A 17246-nucleotide genomic window follows, 5' to 3' on the forward strand; every position below is an offset into this window, starting at 1 on the left:
TTAGGTGACACTGGTGACATGTCAGGTAAGAAATAGGTTTTAAAGCACCTAAACCTTGGAACGATACGTTACATCGGTGTTCTCCGATTCCCTCAGCCACATCGCCGTCCATTCACGTGTGGGACGCCATGACGAAGCAGACTTTATCGGTGCTGCGCTGTTTCCACTCGGGCGGGGTGTGCTCTGTCAGTTTCAGTGCCACGGGGAAGCTGCTGCTGTCCGTGGGCCTGGACTCGGAGCACACCGTCACCATTTGGAAGTGGCAGGAAGGTAAAAACTGGCGCGGAAACTGTCTCCCAGTCTAAATGTATTGTCCGTCTAGCGCCATCAATGGCAGCCATTGAGTTAATAGAGACAGTATTGTACGATATTCTATGATACAATTAATGAACAGGAAAAACAAGCTTTTATTTTTCTGTTTCAGTTTATTCACACATCATTTAAGGTTCACAATACATTGTCATATACAAACGGTTCACATGATAAGATGCACGAAAAGGACATAAAGAAGCTATTCAAAGCCTTTAGTAGGGGCCCAGTTTTCCACATATTTGATATATTGGTCAAATATCTTTCTCTTTATGAATGTGGACACCATACACATACACACACTGTACAATTAACTATGGACAATTTCAACATTCTGGTTACAGTGGATTTGATGTGAGATCCTTTTGTGATGTTATTCAGAGAATCGGCATAGTAAACATTAATTGTATTGGAAATGGTTTTTTTCTTAAAGGGTACCACGGATAGAAAGACATGTATTTCTTAAAAGATAAATGTTAGTACTAGTTCTAATATATTTGATATTAAAACCCCTCCTATGTTTTTGTTTTAATATAATTTGTAAAATTATTTCAACTAGTAGGTCGCCATTTTTGTTGACGTCGCAGGGCAGTGATGTCACATGGGTACGCTGCCATAACTACATTAACATGTCATCGGTTCTGCCCTTCCAATTTGAACCCGAGTGAAACATTAATGAAAAGGACAGCAAAAGCAAAATAAACAGGAAAGACAGGATGAGACGAGTAGCGTTCATGTGTCAAGTTTGCAAGTGACAGCACTCCCCTGCTCTAGTGATGAGAGCAGGGGAGTGTTTGATGTCAAAAACTATTGGCAGATCTTCACGCCTGTAAACTATTGTGTGATCCAACTTTTTCCAATATTATTATGGAGCAGGGGTCGCGTTAACCGAATATTTTCCGTCGTTGACCGGTTTTTTAAAACGGTGACGGAAAAAACTGAAGTCCATCCGTCATTTTGACAGGTTGCAATTCACACCCCAGACCACAGGGTGGCGAGTGAGCATATTAATTAGCTATTGTCTCTCTTGATGCATGACGTCGTTGGCCTTACTCGGAAAAATGTCAAGGCAACTGAGTGTTTGCCTGGCACGGCCAGACTGTTCTTCCTGTATTTTTCAAACACTGAGAGAAAAGTCTGGGACACAGCCTCTCGAGTAGGTACAAAATCAATCGACAAATCAGATTTGTTTATTTGCGTGACGTGTTCTTCACGAGCAACGTCACTCTTGCGCGCCGAAAGTCGTCTCTACAACAACACGGATGGCGGGAGAGCCGAGAATATGTTCCAATCCGCGGTAAATTCAGTTTTAAATGAGCTAAAACACATCGACACGAGACATTGACAACAGTCTGTCTCGCGCTAGCCATGTTGAATAAACTCAGTTCTCCTCGTATGTTTACTTCCGCGCGCAAGTCCCTCGTCCTGCCCTCGTCGCTTTGCTAACGGCACGTCTGCCCGTCGCTGATTGGTGCACTCCGTTGTCTGTTTGCCTCTTGTTAAGCTTGTTCGGACAGAATATTAATTAAAAATGAATGAAAACTAAATACTATTGAATATGTCATTATTATCATTTTAAAAATGTAAGTGACGGGTAAAAATAGATTATGACCGGATTTTTATGACACTGTCAGTCAAAATGACAGACAACGAAAAAGTCTAGCGCAACCTCTGTTATGGAGATAGTTAGCATCCAGAGCTGTCGTGTGCTTAACATCTGATTACAGCGAAACACAGCAGTTTGATTTTTTTTTTCTGATAGCCCGGGGCCGTGCATCACAACAAAAACCTTTGCCTCAACCGAGACATCTAATGACGTCTTACCTTATTTTTGTCATATAAAAGCAGATGTCCAGCTTGTTGATCATCCTGTCGGTTGCTTCCTGGTGAATAAGCTACACGGTAAACAAATAAATGTATTAAACTTATTAAGCTATTCGTATAGTTTTCTCCCCAACAGATTATATAATGAAGCCTTATTTTGCTCATTGAGATAGAAAAGGCAGAGAAAGGCGAGTGGACACAGGCGTTCAGATTCTTAGCTCAGACGGCACCGTTTATTGGCACCAGCTTCGGCAACTCCTTCGCAACAAACATAAGTATCATATAGTGAAATTACAACAAAAATAATATTCATAACTCTCAAAAAAATAATGTTCACAAAACGAAAAGTGCTTCAATCTGTATTAATGAGGCCCTATTCCAAGGGTGGGCAAACTATTCCACAAAGGGCCGTAGTGGGTACGAGTTTTCGTTGCAGCCCACCATGAGGACACTTTTTCACCAATCTGGTGTCTTACAAGTTTAATCAGTTGATAGCAGTCAGGTGCTTCTTGTTTCCCCAGGCTTATTGGTTAAACTGCCTGTGCTGGATCAGTTGCAACAAAGACCAGGACCCACTGCGGCCCTTGAGGAACGGTTTGCCCACCACTGCCCTATTCTCACACAATTAAACAACAATGCAAAGAGAACTGGCATTCACAAATTCACAATCAAAATACATATGCAAAATACACATAAGACTTACTCAGACTTTGGTCAAACTCTATTTAAACATTTTAGCAACTCATTTAGCTCAACAAATACACTGGACGGCAATATTTAGTCACAGTATGCAAACTATGATGCTGGGAGCCATTATCAGGAGTCTTGTATGTTGTGAAGACAACATACAAATGAAGCACGAGGCACAATTGACCCGCACTGAAAAGGAAACTACGGTGTCAGTCAAGGGACAAAACGCACTCATTGGCTTGATCTCTAATTAATGTTAAACTCACCATTGGCACCTTGTGGTGTATTTAAATCACTACCTTACATAGTTAAAGAGTGACACTGTGGAAGTACGGCAGCGTACCCATGTGACGTCAACACCAATGGCGAGCTACTAGTTTTTTTTTTTATTTAAAATTTTACTAATTTTATTAAAACGAAAACATTAAGAGGGGTTTTAATACCAGTGTAATAGCTGTGTCTGGATCTGAAGCCTGACTTAAACCTGTCTAGGGTGGAATTTGTCTCTAAGAACATTTGGAATTGACCAAAAACAACTTTTTCCTTAGACTTTGGAAAGGAAAGGCAAGTGGGAGACGGGTCTAAAAATTGGACAGCACAGAGGGACCACTGTCTTGCTTTTTCTCTTAGGTGCCAAAGTGGCCACCCGGATCGGTCACACCCAGAGGATCTTTGTGGCTGAATTCCGTCCAGACTCGGACACTCATTTCGTCTCCGTCGGAATCAAGCATGTTCGCTTCTGGACGCTAGCGGGGAGAGCTTTGCTAAGCAAAAAAGGAGTGCTGAGCTCCATCGAGGACGCCCGCATGCAGACCATGCTATCCGTCGCTTTCGGAGCGGTGAGTGTCATCACGTCGCTGTGCGTCGGCATGCTGTTGACCTAAGAATTTTTCTATTTTAAAAAATGCCGCTTTCGCTACATGGGTTTTCTTGGACGAAATGCCGCCGAACAGTTTGTGCATTGCTTGCTCTGCTCTCATAGACCACTAGATTAGTGCAGATTTGTTTTCTTTTCAGAATAACTTGACATTTACAGGTACCATAAGTGGGGATGTATGTGTGTGGAAAGATCACATTCTTGTAAGGATAGTGGCTAAAGCCCACACGGGCCCCGTGTTCACCATGTACACCACGCTGAGAGATGGCCTCATTGTCACAGGAGGCAAGGAAAGGCCGTAAGTTTTTATCTCTTCATTTTTTGAGTCGTATAAAAAAGGTGAATTTCATGGAAGTTTGCCATTCCAGCTCAAAGGAAGGAGGAGCTCTCAAACTCTGGGATCAGGAGTTAAAGCGCTGCCGAGCCTTTCGGTTGGAAACCGGACAGGTCATTGACTGTGTGCGTTCTGTATGCAGAGGAAAGGTAGTGTACATATATTCATCTGTTCACACATATTTGTTTATTTTACTTGGTGGTGGCAACCCTTCTAATTTTGGTCTTAAATAGGGATGTCCCGATCCGATCACGTGGTCGGAAATCGGGCCAGTCGCGCCATTTTCAGAGGATCGGAATCGGGTGAAAAGGAAAAAACTATTTGTTTATCTGCTTTGTCCTCATACAGTCTCTCATTCACCCCCCTGCTGCTTTTCTTGGTCAACAATGAACTGGAATTTGCTACTTTAAGTTAACGATTGACAGGTTTGTCGCTTCGATCTGGCGAGTGAAGGCTCTCTAGCTCTACGATCAAAGGCACAAATGTGTTCATCATCGTTTAGTTAGTCTTCGTTGTCTAGAGGCTGTTTTCGGCAGCGTAAGCGTCAAAGCGTGATTTAATTTGAGTGGACTCCAGTGTTGTTTTTGACAGCTCTTTTCATTTTCGTCTTAGTCTTTTGGACGAAAATACTTATTAGTCCTAGTCATATTTTAGTTATTTCAAAATGTGTTCTTTGTCTAGTTTAAGGCAACGAAATCTCAGACAAATTTCGTCTAGTTTTAGTCGCCAATTCTAAAAATGTTTTCGTCTATAAACTCTAAAAATTTAGTCCATGAATAAATAAATAAGTAAAAGGTTTCCAATAATTTCAAATGAACATTGACAGACGAGCACATAATTTTAGTGTCTACAAGGACATCAACATCTTCATGATGATAATACACACTCAGCAAGTAAACTGCATGTTATTTGCAATTAATAAAACACACTTGGACTCCACGAACTGTATGTAAAAATTTTCCCAAGAGTTTAAGAAAACACTCACCGAGTCACCGTGCTAAATGCTAATGCAAACACGTATGTTATGCTAACACAAATGCTATGCTAACGCTACAAGTTAGTTTAGTGTGTAATGATCACTCAGCACAGACCATTAAAGGCTAAAGAAACATTGCATACTCTCTCTTGCCAAGATGAGGAAACAAATCTTACCATGTGTTTGCAGACAAGCAAGTCTAGATAGGACACTGGTGGTGGGGTTGGGGCACACATACAGATACTACACTCCACATACAGTACAATAGGAAATGTCACACATTTTCAGTGTACAGTGGTATGAAAAAGTATCTGAACCTTTTGGAATTTCTCACATTTATGCATAAAACCACCATCAAATGTGATCTGATCTTTGTCAAAATCACACAGATGAAAATACAGTGTCTGCTTTAACTAAAACCACCCAAATTTTTATCGGTTTTCATATTGTAATGAGGATAGCATGTAAACAATGACAGAAATGGGGAAAAAATAAGTAAGTGAACCTGCCTAAGAACTCTTAAGGAGCAATTGAAAACAATTTTTACCAAGCATATGAAGTCAGGTGTGTGCCCAATCACTGATGAGTGGTTTAAAGCTGCCCTGCCCACTATAAAACGCACACCTGGTAAGAAATGTCTTGATGCATTGTCTGATGTGCGTCATGGCTTGGTCAAATGAGCTGTCTGAAGACCTGAGATCAAGGATTGTTGATTTGTATAAAGCTGGGAAAGAATATGAAACCATCTCTAAAAGTCTGGATGTTCACCAGTCACAGGCAGAGAAGTGTTCTACAAATGGAGAGAGTTTGACACTGTTGCTTCTCTCCCAAGGAGTGGCCGTCCACCAAAGATGACGCCAAGAGTTCAGTGAAGAATACTCAGAGAGGTAAAAAAAAGAACCCTTGAGTGTCTGTTAAAGACTGACAAAAATCATTGGCACAGTCCAATATCTCTCTGCACACATCGACTATATGTCCTATGGCCAAGAAACGTGTTTATGGGAGGACTCCACGGAAAAAACAAAAAAAACATTGTTGCTGGTTTATTGTTCGCAAAAAGGCACTTGGACACTCCACAGACATTTTGGCAAAATATTTTATGGACTGATGAAACCACAGTTGAATTGGTTGGGAGTAACACACAATGTCATGTGTGGAGGAAAACTGGAACAGCTCACCAACATCAACACCTCATACCCACCGTGAAGCATGGTGGAGGGAGCATCATGATTTAGGGCTGTTTTGCTTCCTCAAGGCCTGGACAACTTGCAGTCATTAATGGAAGAATGAATTCAAAAGTTTATCAGGATGTTTTGCAAGAAAACCTGAAGCCGTCTGGCAGAAAATTGACGCTAAAAAGAAGATGGATGCTGCAACAAGACAATGATCCAAAACATAGAAGTAAATCAACTTCAGTATGGTTTCAGAAGAACAAAATACACATTCTGGAATGGCCACGTCAAAGTCCAGACTTCAACCCCATTGAGATGCTGTGGCATGACCTAAAGACAGCGATTCATGCCAAACATCCCAAAACTACAGCAGTTTTGTAGAGAAGAATGGGCCAAGATTAGTCCTGATCGATGTGCCAGACGGAGCTGCAGCTACTGGAAGCCACAAAATATTAAAGGTGACGGTTCACTTACTTATTTTTCCCCCTTTTGTCACTGTTTGCATACTACCCTCATTAAAATATGAAAACGTATAAATGTTATGGGTGGTTTTAGTTAAAGCAGAAGCTGTTTTTTCATCCGTGTGATTTTGACAAAGATCCGTTCACATTTAATGCTGATTTTATGCAGAAATGTGAGAAATTCCAAAAGGTTCAGATAAATTTTCATACCAGTGTATGACTGAAACCATGGCGCATTTTCGTCTCGTCAGACACAAACTGGTAATCGTCTCGTTATGTTTTCATCTCCCATGACACGTTTTTAGCTCGTGAGCGTCTCGTCATCATCATGAAAAGATTGTCCGTCGTTGAAATATTTTCGTCATCGTCGACGATACAACATTGGTATTCATATTTCTATATTATTTGTCTTATTCACTATGTGTCTGTAGCCTGTGACTCTATTTGAATAAGCTCACCGTTTTTTTCCCTGTCGCAAGGCCATTATAGGGAGATAAAGTTGTGGCCCGGGTGCATATGCGTGGGAGATTTCCATTTTTCTGTGAGCCACATAGGTGCCTTTACATGGTTAAATTGTGCACTGGAATCAGCCTGCCTGTTTGCATATGGAATAATAATTAAAAAGTGTATGATTCGGAAGGTCACGACCAGTGTTGTTAATAACGGCGTTACAATATAACGGCGTTACTAACGGCGTTATTTTTTTCAGTGGTGGGTAATCTAATTAATTACTTTTCTCATCTTGGCAACGCCGTTACCGTTACTGAGGACGGAAAGGCATGCGTTACTATGCGTTACTATATTGGTCGAAAAGTCTGAGGGAGACGGACTCACCGAGACGAAAGAGCAGAGCAGGAGCGGGGAGGAGGCAAGAAAGTTGTGACGCCGAGCAAACGCGATGCTAGGTAGCTCCAATAATTCATGTTGTAGCCGATAGCCGACAAACTACGCCCGCATGTTATGGTAGATATGGTAGACATGGTAGATATCACATGTACTGTATATAGATATAACTAGATGCAAAATGACAGCCGCCATCTTAAAGCAGTAGGCTTTTTAGGACGGCTCTGTTGTAGAGAACCTTCCTCGCGAACCTAAGTAACTTTTTATCTAAAAGACTTCTAAATCGGCAAAATCTTGATTTGAATCTATCTTTAAATGATGAAACAGTTTTAAAACTTTCATATGTCGAAAGTAGAGAGAAGGGAACTAATGCAATAATGGGAGCAATTTTAACAACTTTTAACGGTTGATTCAGGGTAAAGGTGTAAATTAGGGTAAAGAATTGGGCTCGGGCCAATTGTACCAAAAACCTCCACAAAAAACTTCACATAGTATGGCCAATGTTTTTTTTTTTTGTTTTGTTTGTTTTTTTTTTTTTTTTTGAGGAAAAAAAAAAAAAAAGTAATTATCACCAATTACTTTGCCAAGTAACAAATTACTCTTACACTCAGGTAATTGAGTTAGTAACGCAATTACTTTTTGGGAGAAGTAATTTGTAACTATAATTAATTACTTTTTTTCAGTAAGATTAACAACACTGGTCACGACTGAATCTTCTTGAAGCCATTATAGTGCACTCGAGAAATATACTTTTAATTGTTCATTCATGACTAAATGTATCTAGCTTAGGTGTTCAGAAAACTTTTGCTCATTTTCTGCATCAGGGGAAGATCTTAGTTGGAACTCGGAATGCAGAAATCATTGAGGTCGGCGAGAAGAACGCAGCATGCAACATATTGGTGAACGGTCACATGGACGGGCCGATTTGGGGATTGGGGACTCATCCGAGCAGAGATGTCTTTCTGTCTGCTGCAGAGGATGGGACGGTTCGACTTTGGGATATTCCGGAAAAGGTCAGTTCTGTTCAAGTTAAGGAAGAATTCTAATAAAATCTTAATGATAAAAAGAATTATTCATCTATTTGCTGTTTTGAGGTAAGGGTGTCCTTTCATGTGCTTAAAAAGGAATTTAAGTACGCAACTCTCAAATTATTTGTGGAGAAAATAATGATTGAACACAAAAATAACACTGCTAATCTACGCAATGAAGGAATCTGACCTTTTAGACAGATTGCCGGAATCACGCCAGCCGAACTGCCGGACCCATGCTGGCGAAACTCCGACAAACGACAACCCGGCCAAAAGGCCAAACTCACCTTCATTCAATTCACCTTAGTCTTAACCCCTTTTACTGACTCCATTTTGAAAGCTGAAAAAAAGGCTTCGAACACAAGTTGACGTTTTATTCAGCTCGACAGCGATCAAACAGCAAGACAAAATGGCAACAGACCCAGGCGAGAAGGCAGACTGGTTCCAGGGTCACCATATCACAAGTCAACAAAAGATTCCCGGGAAAAATTACGATTAGTTAAACATTCAGTCTTTTTGAACGCTCTCGCTGAGCGGGCTGTGGGCAGGAAGAATGGGTATGTTTGGTCATTGTTTAGGATTATTGTCTGTTTGTGGATTGGACAGGAGGATTCGGGAGTTACTGTTGTCAGGGCAACGAGGGATGTGGATTTTGCCACGTCAGCGCCACTTGAGTGCTGAGTGTTCACTTCTCGGTCACGGGTTCCTCCTTATCAGATGTTCCTTGTCAAGACAAGCTGTCTCGATATTTGTTTTGGACTGTCCGGAAGAATTGATTGCCGGAGTTGGTGACGCAGATGTGGGTTTGTAGGTGTCTTGCCTCGTCAGCATCAATCTTGCTCGGTCGGCTGCATGACGCACGCGTTGGGCTTCCGTGATCAGAGGACGTCATGTATCTCTTATGCCCTATGTCAAATATATTCTGCTTGTTTTCCTTTAACTATGATATAAATGCTATTTATTTTAAATCAGGTGTGTTAGAGTAATACAAACAGTCAAACAGTAAATACGAGAAAAGATACTATTCCTTCAGCAGCCATTTTGCGATGTTATTTCTAACCACGCATGCAACGTTATTGTGACTGACGTCGCAAAGAAGGGCAGGCAATCTGAGATACTTGTATTTGTTTGGCTAAATAGTACTGGCATTGAAAAAATGTCTTCACTATGTCAGGTGGCCACTTCCTGGACATACTGGCTTTTATATGTGTTTTCCCCCCAATATTACAATTCACAAAACAAAATTAAATTGATTAAACAAGATTCTTTCCACTGAAACAAATTATAAAGGTGATCTGGTTTTGAATTTAACATAAATAACATGAATTGCTGCTTTCGTGTAAGGTTTTCTTTTGATGTGATTAACCCTTTAGCGGGCACTCATTGCATTCATTGGCTGTGATGTCAAAGGTTAAAATCCGTGCTTTCGAGTCATGTGAGGGCAGCGTTCTATATCAAATACTTCATTTTTTATAGAGATGATGGCAATTATGACGTCACCCAGATAATCCAGATAAAACAAAATTCAACCGATAATGCAATCCGATAATTATATACTTGATTTAGCCTCCAAATGTGCGCAAGCAACAGTTTTGTCCATTTCTGCTAGTTTTAAGGAGGTGTTTTTGCAGTGTAGTAATGTGATATATGTTAGGAATGGCTTACTTTTAAAGGCATTTTTGTGCAACTTGTGTGTTTACTCTCTAAATAATTGTTGCCAAAAGCGTACCATTACACAATGTCATTGCCATTGTTTAGATGTTGGAATTTACTACTTGTTCACATTTAATGTGGGGGGAAAAATAGCACCAAATTACATTTTTGCACAGTAACATTTGATCTTTGTATACTTTAAAATTTTACATACATATTTGAATAGAATTATCGGCGTGACATTATCGGTTATCGGGTGGGAGGGGCAGGAAATTATCGGTTATCGATATCGTTTGAAAAATGTATTATCGTGCACCACTAATTTTTTATGGTGGTTGAGAGATGACACGTGATTGAACAGGCCTGATCATAGAATGGCAAGCTTGAGTGTGATTGGTGTGATGGAGTCATTTGATTATTGTTGTGACGTCTCATTGGTGAATCTGGCAGAGCTACTGTTGGCATCACTGGCAAAATATACTGTGTATATATATATATATATATCCCCTTAATGCCGTATGTGGCGATTCGGCATCAAAGTGTTTCCACTCAAAATGCGGCCAAAATACCGTCTGCCTTTGTTCACTGCCGGTCGATTTATTGCAAACACATGCCTAGGAACCTACTTCAAGCAATAGTTTCAGTCGGGTCCGACCAGAAACGACACCACATCCTTTTCCCGGACCACGATGTTCAAGTTGTGAGTCACGTCCAACCTCTCATCACCTACTTGACAAATTCGTCCGATTCAAGGTAAGTAAGCTGAAATAAAAAAATATGTACCGTCTTAGTGTGTACTTGTGTCGCTAACACGAGGAGATTAGAGTTTCTATGACGAGTATTTTTGAAGCACTTTGATGATTTTGCTTTGTCGCTTTTACGCCACAGCCGGCATCAAAGGAAACCCCCCCCCGCCACCCCGCAAACGTAAATGCGCTGTTTGTCGGCGGTTTGCAACACTCGCACGCCTTTTGTGTATAAACTATCACTCTCGTTATCATCTGTAAATATTAAAAAAGTAATGTGTGCACAAAAAAGGGCATTTGTAGTGATTATTTTTCTATAGAACAAAAAATGAACGCATCCTTAATATGCAACGGTGCACACGTGTGTCACCATGTCATTCCGCTTTTAGACACATTTTATTTTTCACGTTTTATATCATCTGTAGATATAACAAACATAACGTGTTGCATAAACAATGTAATTGCTATTGATTAATTTCTCTAATGAAAAATGAACACAGCATGTGCTGCTAACTATCAAACAAAAGTATATGTATGTTGATGGTTTTCAACACATTTAATTTTGAAATTATAACCGTAATATCTGTTCCTTATTTTTCTGCAGAAATACAAATGGACGCAGCAGCTTTTTACGCTAAGCAAGCACATCGGACCAAAACTCCTCCTGTAGAGAGTGATGAGAGTGCTCTCAGTGAAAGTGAGGGCAGATGCTGATAGGCCGCCTCATCCACCTCCAACCACCAGTGCTGCACCTGCAAGAGCTACTACATCGAAAAGAAACAGGCTACCTTGGAGAACTGTAAAACAGCAGAACTCTGCAAAACTTGTTCATGTTGTACTGGTCCAGTATAACTCGAATTCCGATAGTAGCAGATGCCATAACCCGAGACAGATGGGAAGAAATAAAACACTTCATTTATGTGACAACATGGCACCCAACAAAGATTTACAAAATTAGATTACTAATTGACACACGTCTCCCCAAATTTCAAGCTCTCCCTTAGGACCAAATGTTGTGTGTAGATGAGCAAATGGTTCCTTTCAAGGTCAGATTGAGCCTAAAACAATACATCCCCTAAAAGCCATACAAATGGGGATACAATTTTTTTGTGCTTTGCGACACAAGAGGTCTGGTGCACTCATTTGATGTATTCACAGGGAAAATAGATCCGGTACCAAGCCAACCAGACCTAGGAGCCAGTGGTAACATTGTGCCGAATGCCCAAAATGCGCAGCAACGTTGCAAACTCCCAAACTGTAAGGAGCAGAGCGTTTTCAAATGTGAAAAGTGCAATGTGCATCTGTGCTTAAACAGAAACAATAATTGCTTTTCTGAATTTCACAAGCAGTGAAAAAAGATGTATCAATAAAAGTGTGTTCAGACCTGAGATGGGAACATGTGCCTTTTTTGCCATTTGTTTTTACTTAATTGCCTGTTGTCGCTAATCGGCATCATACCTAAATGTATGCCTATTACATGGGCTATATTCAAATTATCACTTTCAATTTAATTTGGCATCTATTTGAAGGTAAAAACACACCCAAAGCATTTTTTTAATTGGAAAGAAATTTAGGTATATATATATATATATATATATATATATATAGTATGTAGATTAAAGAGGAAAAATGTAATGACTAGTGTAGCCCAAAGTAGCAAAGTTCACAAATCTACTCAAGTAAAAGTAAAAAGTATGGCTCAGTAAAACTACTCTTAGTCAGTGCTTAATTTGTAAATCATAAGGTGCCGGAACAAAAAGTACATACGACAGCACAGGAATGACGACGAGACGGGCACAGGTCCCGGAACATATGCAGAAAAGGTGCTGAAAACAACACGCAAATGCCCACATGCCATGCTGTGGGACTTTGAAGCCTCAATTTCAGATAATATCAATTATCAACAATTATTTAGGCTATACTCGGCACAGCACGGGTAATTGCTCACATAACCATAGGTGGGACTTACAGTAACGTACAGTCTAACTTAGGGATGTCCCGATCAAGGTTTTTGCACTTCCGATCCGACACCGATATTGTTTTGCACTTCCGATTCGATACCGATACTGGCCGATACCGATACCGGCCTATCTGAGCATGTATGAAAGTTTAAAGTTATTTAGCCTCCTTACTTAGTTGTCAGACTCATGTTGAAAAGGGTTTTAGTACTCTTGATAACAACTAGCCAGCTGAATTAGGTGAGTTTGAATAACACACAATGGTTGGTAACAAGAAACTGACCTGTTTATTCAGTGACAAACACAAAAGATTATAAATAACAAACAGAAATGGCATAGTCAGTCAGTAAAACGTGCAAATAATATTGTAAACTGTCAGTGGAAAATCCCACAAACCCCCTAAGCTATTAGATGCTTTTAATGTTTCGTGCATTAGTTACAAAAATTGTATAAAAAGCCTCTCAGGTTTAAATAAACGACTATTTCAGTATCAAGTTAACATTTTAAAACAGTAAATAAAATACTCAAGTCCCCATTCTGCATCAGCAGCTTTAAACTACATTCAATTAATTTAATTTTGCGAATCAACTGTTAAAGTTGTTAAAATTGCTCCCGTTATTCCATAATTTCCCTTCTGTCTACTTTTGACATGTGAAAGTTTTAAAACTGTTTTGAAGATAGATTCAAGTCAAGATTTTGCCGATTTAGGAGTATTTTAGATAAAAAGTTATTTAGGTTCGCTTACAGCCTAGAAGGGAAGTCCCCTGCTTTAAGATGGCGGCTGTTTACTAACGCACGTAGTTTTCAATGCATGTGTTGCTAATGGCGTCGAGTCTGTCATTGTCTAGTTCTATATATGGTAATGGTAAATGGTGTTGTACTTATACATAAATAATGCTGCGTTCCAGAAAAGTGGGATGTCGGACTTTTCCGACCTCAGACTAGGAAAATATCATTGGAACGCCACTCGAACTGGGAGGTCCAATTCGCAAAATCGGAGAAAAAATAACTACCGCAACTTCCAGGTTGTTTCAATCTGACGTCACTGGACAAAATGGCACTCAAGAAAACGTATTGAATGATAACACAATAATGGAGTAAATCAAGTTTATTTGAGACGCCTTGTATTTTTTTCTCATACAGTGAATTATCTTTGTTGTGCTATGTTTTTATATTGACGATCAGTAAAGGATGTAACTAAAAAAAAGGCCGTTTACAGTGTGGGCAATAACGCAGCCGTCGTTTTTCCCTCTACTATTTGATCGCTTATAGCAGGGGTCCCCAAACTTTTTCCTGTGAGGGCCACATGACTTTCCCTTCTCTGATGAGGGGCCGGGTCAGTTTGTAACAGAAACAGTGTGACGATTGCAGCAGTGCCTAAATGTAAAAATGTATTGTTTTTCAGAAAGCCACAATTAAATTACCTTTTCTGGATTCTTCACGCAACAAAATGAAATAAAAATAACATAATATAATATGATATAATATCATATAATAATGAATAATAATAACACTATTAATTAAATAGATAATAACCAAATAACCCTGTTTGGGTTCTTCACAGAAAAAAAGCCAGGAAATAGATAACACTATTGGGGGGGGGGGTTCAGGAGGCCGGACCAAATGTGGAGGCGGGCCGGATACGGCCCGCGGGCCGTAGTTTGGGGACCACTGGCTTATAGGGAGGCAGGTTCGCTGAAGGTCAAAATGTCTTTGGATGGCCAAAATAAAACACACCTCGTCGCGATCAGCCATCTTTGTTGTTTACATTTGCTTGGAACGCTTTGAGGTCAGAACTAGTCCCATCCGAATGGGATAAATCCGACTTCCCACTTCTCTGGAATGCAGCATAAAAGTGTTGGATGGTGCATCTTTACTCACGAGAGATAATGGCTCGTCATCCAGAATGAATTCTTCGGCAATGACTCTTGTTATTCCCTGGGCTTTGGGACTGTTGAGTGCCAGTTTGTCACGCATAGCAAAAGATTCTGCCAGTGTTAGTTGCGTTGGACCTTTCTTTTTGTCTTCGGTTTTCTTAACATACTCCTTATATTGTTTGTGGTGGTATGTCGCTAAATGCTTGATTAGGTCAGTTGTATTAAAACTTCTTACAGCTTTACCACCATGCTTTACTTTATTGTGGCATATGTTGCACTCTGCCTCTTCGTCTTTGTCGTCCTTTAAGGTGATCCCACACAGCTGACATTTTTACCGATAAAGTCTCTCGGTAAATTGGGAGACGGTAATGTAGTGTGTTGAAGGAGTGCCGTAAAATGCGGACCGGATTTTAGGGAAACCGAAGCAAAAACCTGGAATGGATTATGTATATCGGTGCGCTGGAAAACCCGGACTGGACTTTGGGGAAAAAACTGGATCGGAAGTCTGGATCTGAATTTTTCCGTGTTGGCCGATCTGATGCGCATTTTTTTTCCCCATATCGGCGTCCGATCCGATCCAAATATCGGATCAGGACATCTCTAGTCTAACTTGTAAAACATAAAAAAGAATCAGAGATTACACTAAATAACACAAACACAGTCAATTTGTTCTTTTATCCCAGACAATAGTAGGTGATTTAATTACCTGACATGTTTCGGCGAACACTTCCGCCTTCGTCAAAGGGTCACTGGTGTTGGGGCGACGCGTCTTTATCAGCTGATGGATGAAGGCGTGACTCACCTGTCAGATTGCCAGGCGAGTCACGCCCTCTGGTGACCATTCACTCTTCCAGGATGCTGGTCCCGGTCGTAGAGAGCATGTACGTCCCCTTGTCCCTGTTGATGGTCCTCGGGCGCCGCTTGAGGATCTCAATGGCCTTCCTGATCCAGTGGGATCTTTCAAATGACGTTGAATTTTTTTAAACAACATTGTAACCGGCATCCCCAAGGGGCTGCTGTCCCATTTCAGTGTGACCGGCATTGACAATTTGGCGTAGAAGAAGTGGGCGAGTGTAAGGGGGAGAGAGAGGGAGTGCGGTTGATTGGCTGATTGTCCCCTGCTGGTTTTTGTTTGGTTATTAAAAGTCCATGCAACAGCTATTCGAGGCCTCTCTGTGTTTTTATACACTACACCACCTCCCCGAAGGAAGAACCATATATAGGAGCAGCGACGAACGAGCCACGGAAATCACCGGTCGGTCCACATATTATTAATATTTTCTATACATGAGAGGTGCCGGATCTGCCCAAATACGTCCCGGAACACAAAGAGGCTAAAATGAAGACGTGCCGGATCCTGTTCCAGCAGGATCCAGCACAAATTAACCCCTGGTCTTAGTAGTATATTTTTCTCAAAAAGTTACTCAAGTAAATGTGACACATTACTACTCACCTCTGCTCACTTGTATACCAAATATGAAATTTGTTACCTACATGACCCAAAATGTGACGTTCACGTATGTGGATGCTAAATCTTTATGAAGTTTAGTTTTCTTTTAAATGAGCAAAAATAGTGACTTGCCCGACAAAGTGTTAAGCAGAATCATGTCATGTTCCTGTCAACAGAAGATGCTAAATAAGGTGAACCTGGGTCACCCGGCATGCACCATCAGCTACAGTCCTGAGGGCGACATGGTGGCCATTGGCATGAAGAATGGCGAGTTCATCATCCTGCTAGTTGCATCTCTGAAAATCTGGGGCAAGAAACGGGACCGTCGATCTTCTATCCAGGATATTAGGTCAGCAGGGTAGATGGAAAAATGCTTTAAAGCAATAATTAGTCAGGGTTTTGGCTAAAAATGTCATGGGCCTTTATTGGTGGAACCTTACGTCTCTCTCATAGGTTCAGTCCAAATTCACGCTACCTGGCCGTGGGCTCCTGCGAAAGCGCCGTCGACTTCTACGATCTGACTCTCGGGCCACAATTAAACCGTATCAACTGTTGTCGGGACATCCCTAGCTTCGTCATGCAGATGGACTTCTCTGCGGACAGCCTGCACATCCAGGTGCGCGCCCGTCGCGGTATCCGTCCAGGCCCAGTTACCGTTTAATCCTTAGCTACGTCTCTTTTTCCAATCAGGTGTCCACCGGCGCTTACAAGCGGCTGGTGTATGAGGTGCCGTCGGGGAAGCAGGTCATGGAGCAGTCCCACATTGACAGGATTACCTGGGCCACCTGGACAAGGTGAGATGAGAAGCACTACATCTACTTGAATAGTTGTGTCTACTGGCCTATCTCAGGGACCGAGGCTTAGGCGAGCTAGGCGGTTGCATATGACGCCATCTAGTGGACAGGGTGCCAAATTGCAAATGAAGAGGGAAATACTCTGGGGGGGGATTATCACAGAGATAGGTAGTAAAGCTTTACATTTACTCCGTTGCATTTACTTGAGTAGGTTTTTGAGAAAAAGAGCGTCTTTGCGTGTCTTGAAAAGTGCT

General features: G+C 41.0%; 1 protein-coding gene across 3 annotated transcripts in view; it reads left to right on the forward strand.

The window, feature by feature from the left end:
- Positions 1-17246, forward strand: part of eml5 (EMAP like 5) — a 182682-nt gene that overhangs the window by 159509 nt on the left and 5927 nt on the right. Inside the window, exons 33-41 of one of the 3 annotated variants that reach the window (XM_057858649.1) lie at positions 5-25; positions 97-270; positions 3454-3662; positions 3841-3998; positions 4069-4183; positions 8311-8499; positions 16375-16547; positions 16652-16814; positions 16889-16992. In XM_057858649.1, the coding sequence (XP_057714632.1) occupies positions 5-25; positions 97-270; positions 3454-3662; positions 3841-3998; positions 4069-4183; positions 8311-8499; positions 16375-16547; positions 16652-16814; positions 16889-16992 (1306 nt within the window). The other 2 variants (XM_057858650.1, XM_057858652.1) reach the window with 2 other exon arrangements.

Source organism: Corythoichthys intestinalis, chromosome 15, assembly GCF_030265065.1.
Source record: "Corythoichthys intestinalis isolate RoL2023-P3 chromosome 15, ASM3026506v1, whole genome shotgun sequence".
In the NCBI taxonomy this organism is placed as follows: Eukaryota; Metazoa; Chordata; class Actinopteri; order Syngnathiformes; family Syngnathidae; genus Corythoichthys; species Corythoichthys intestinalis.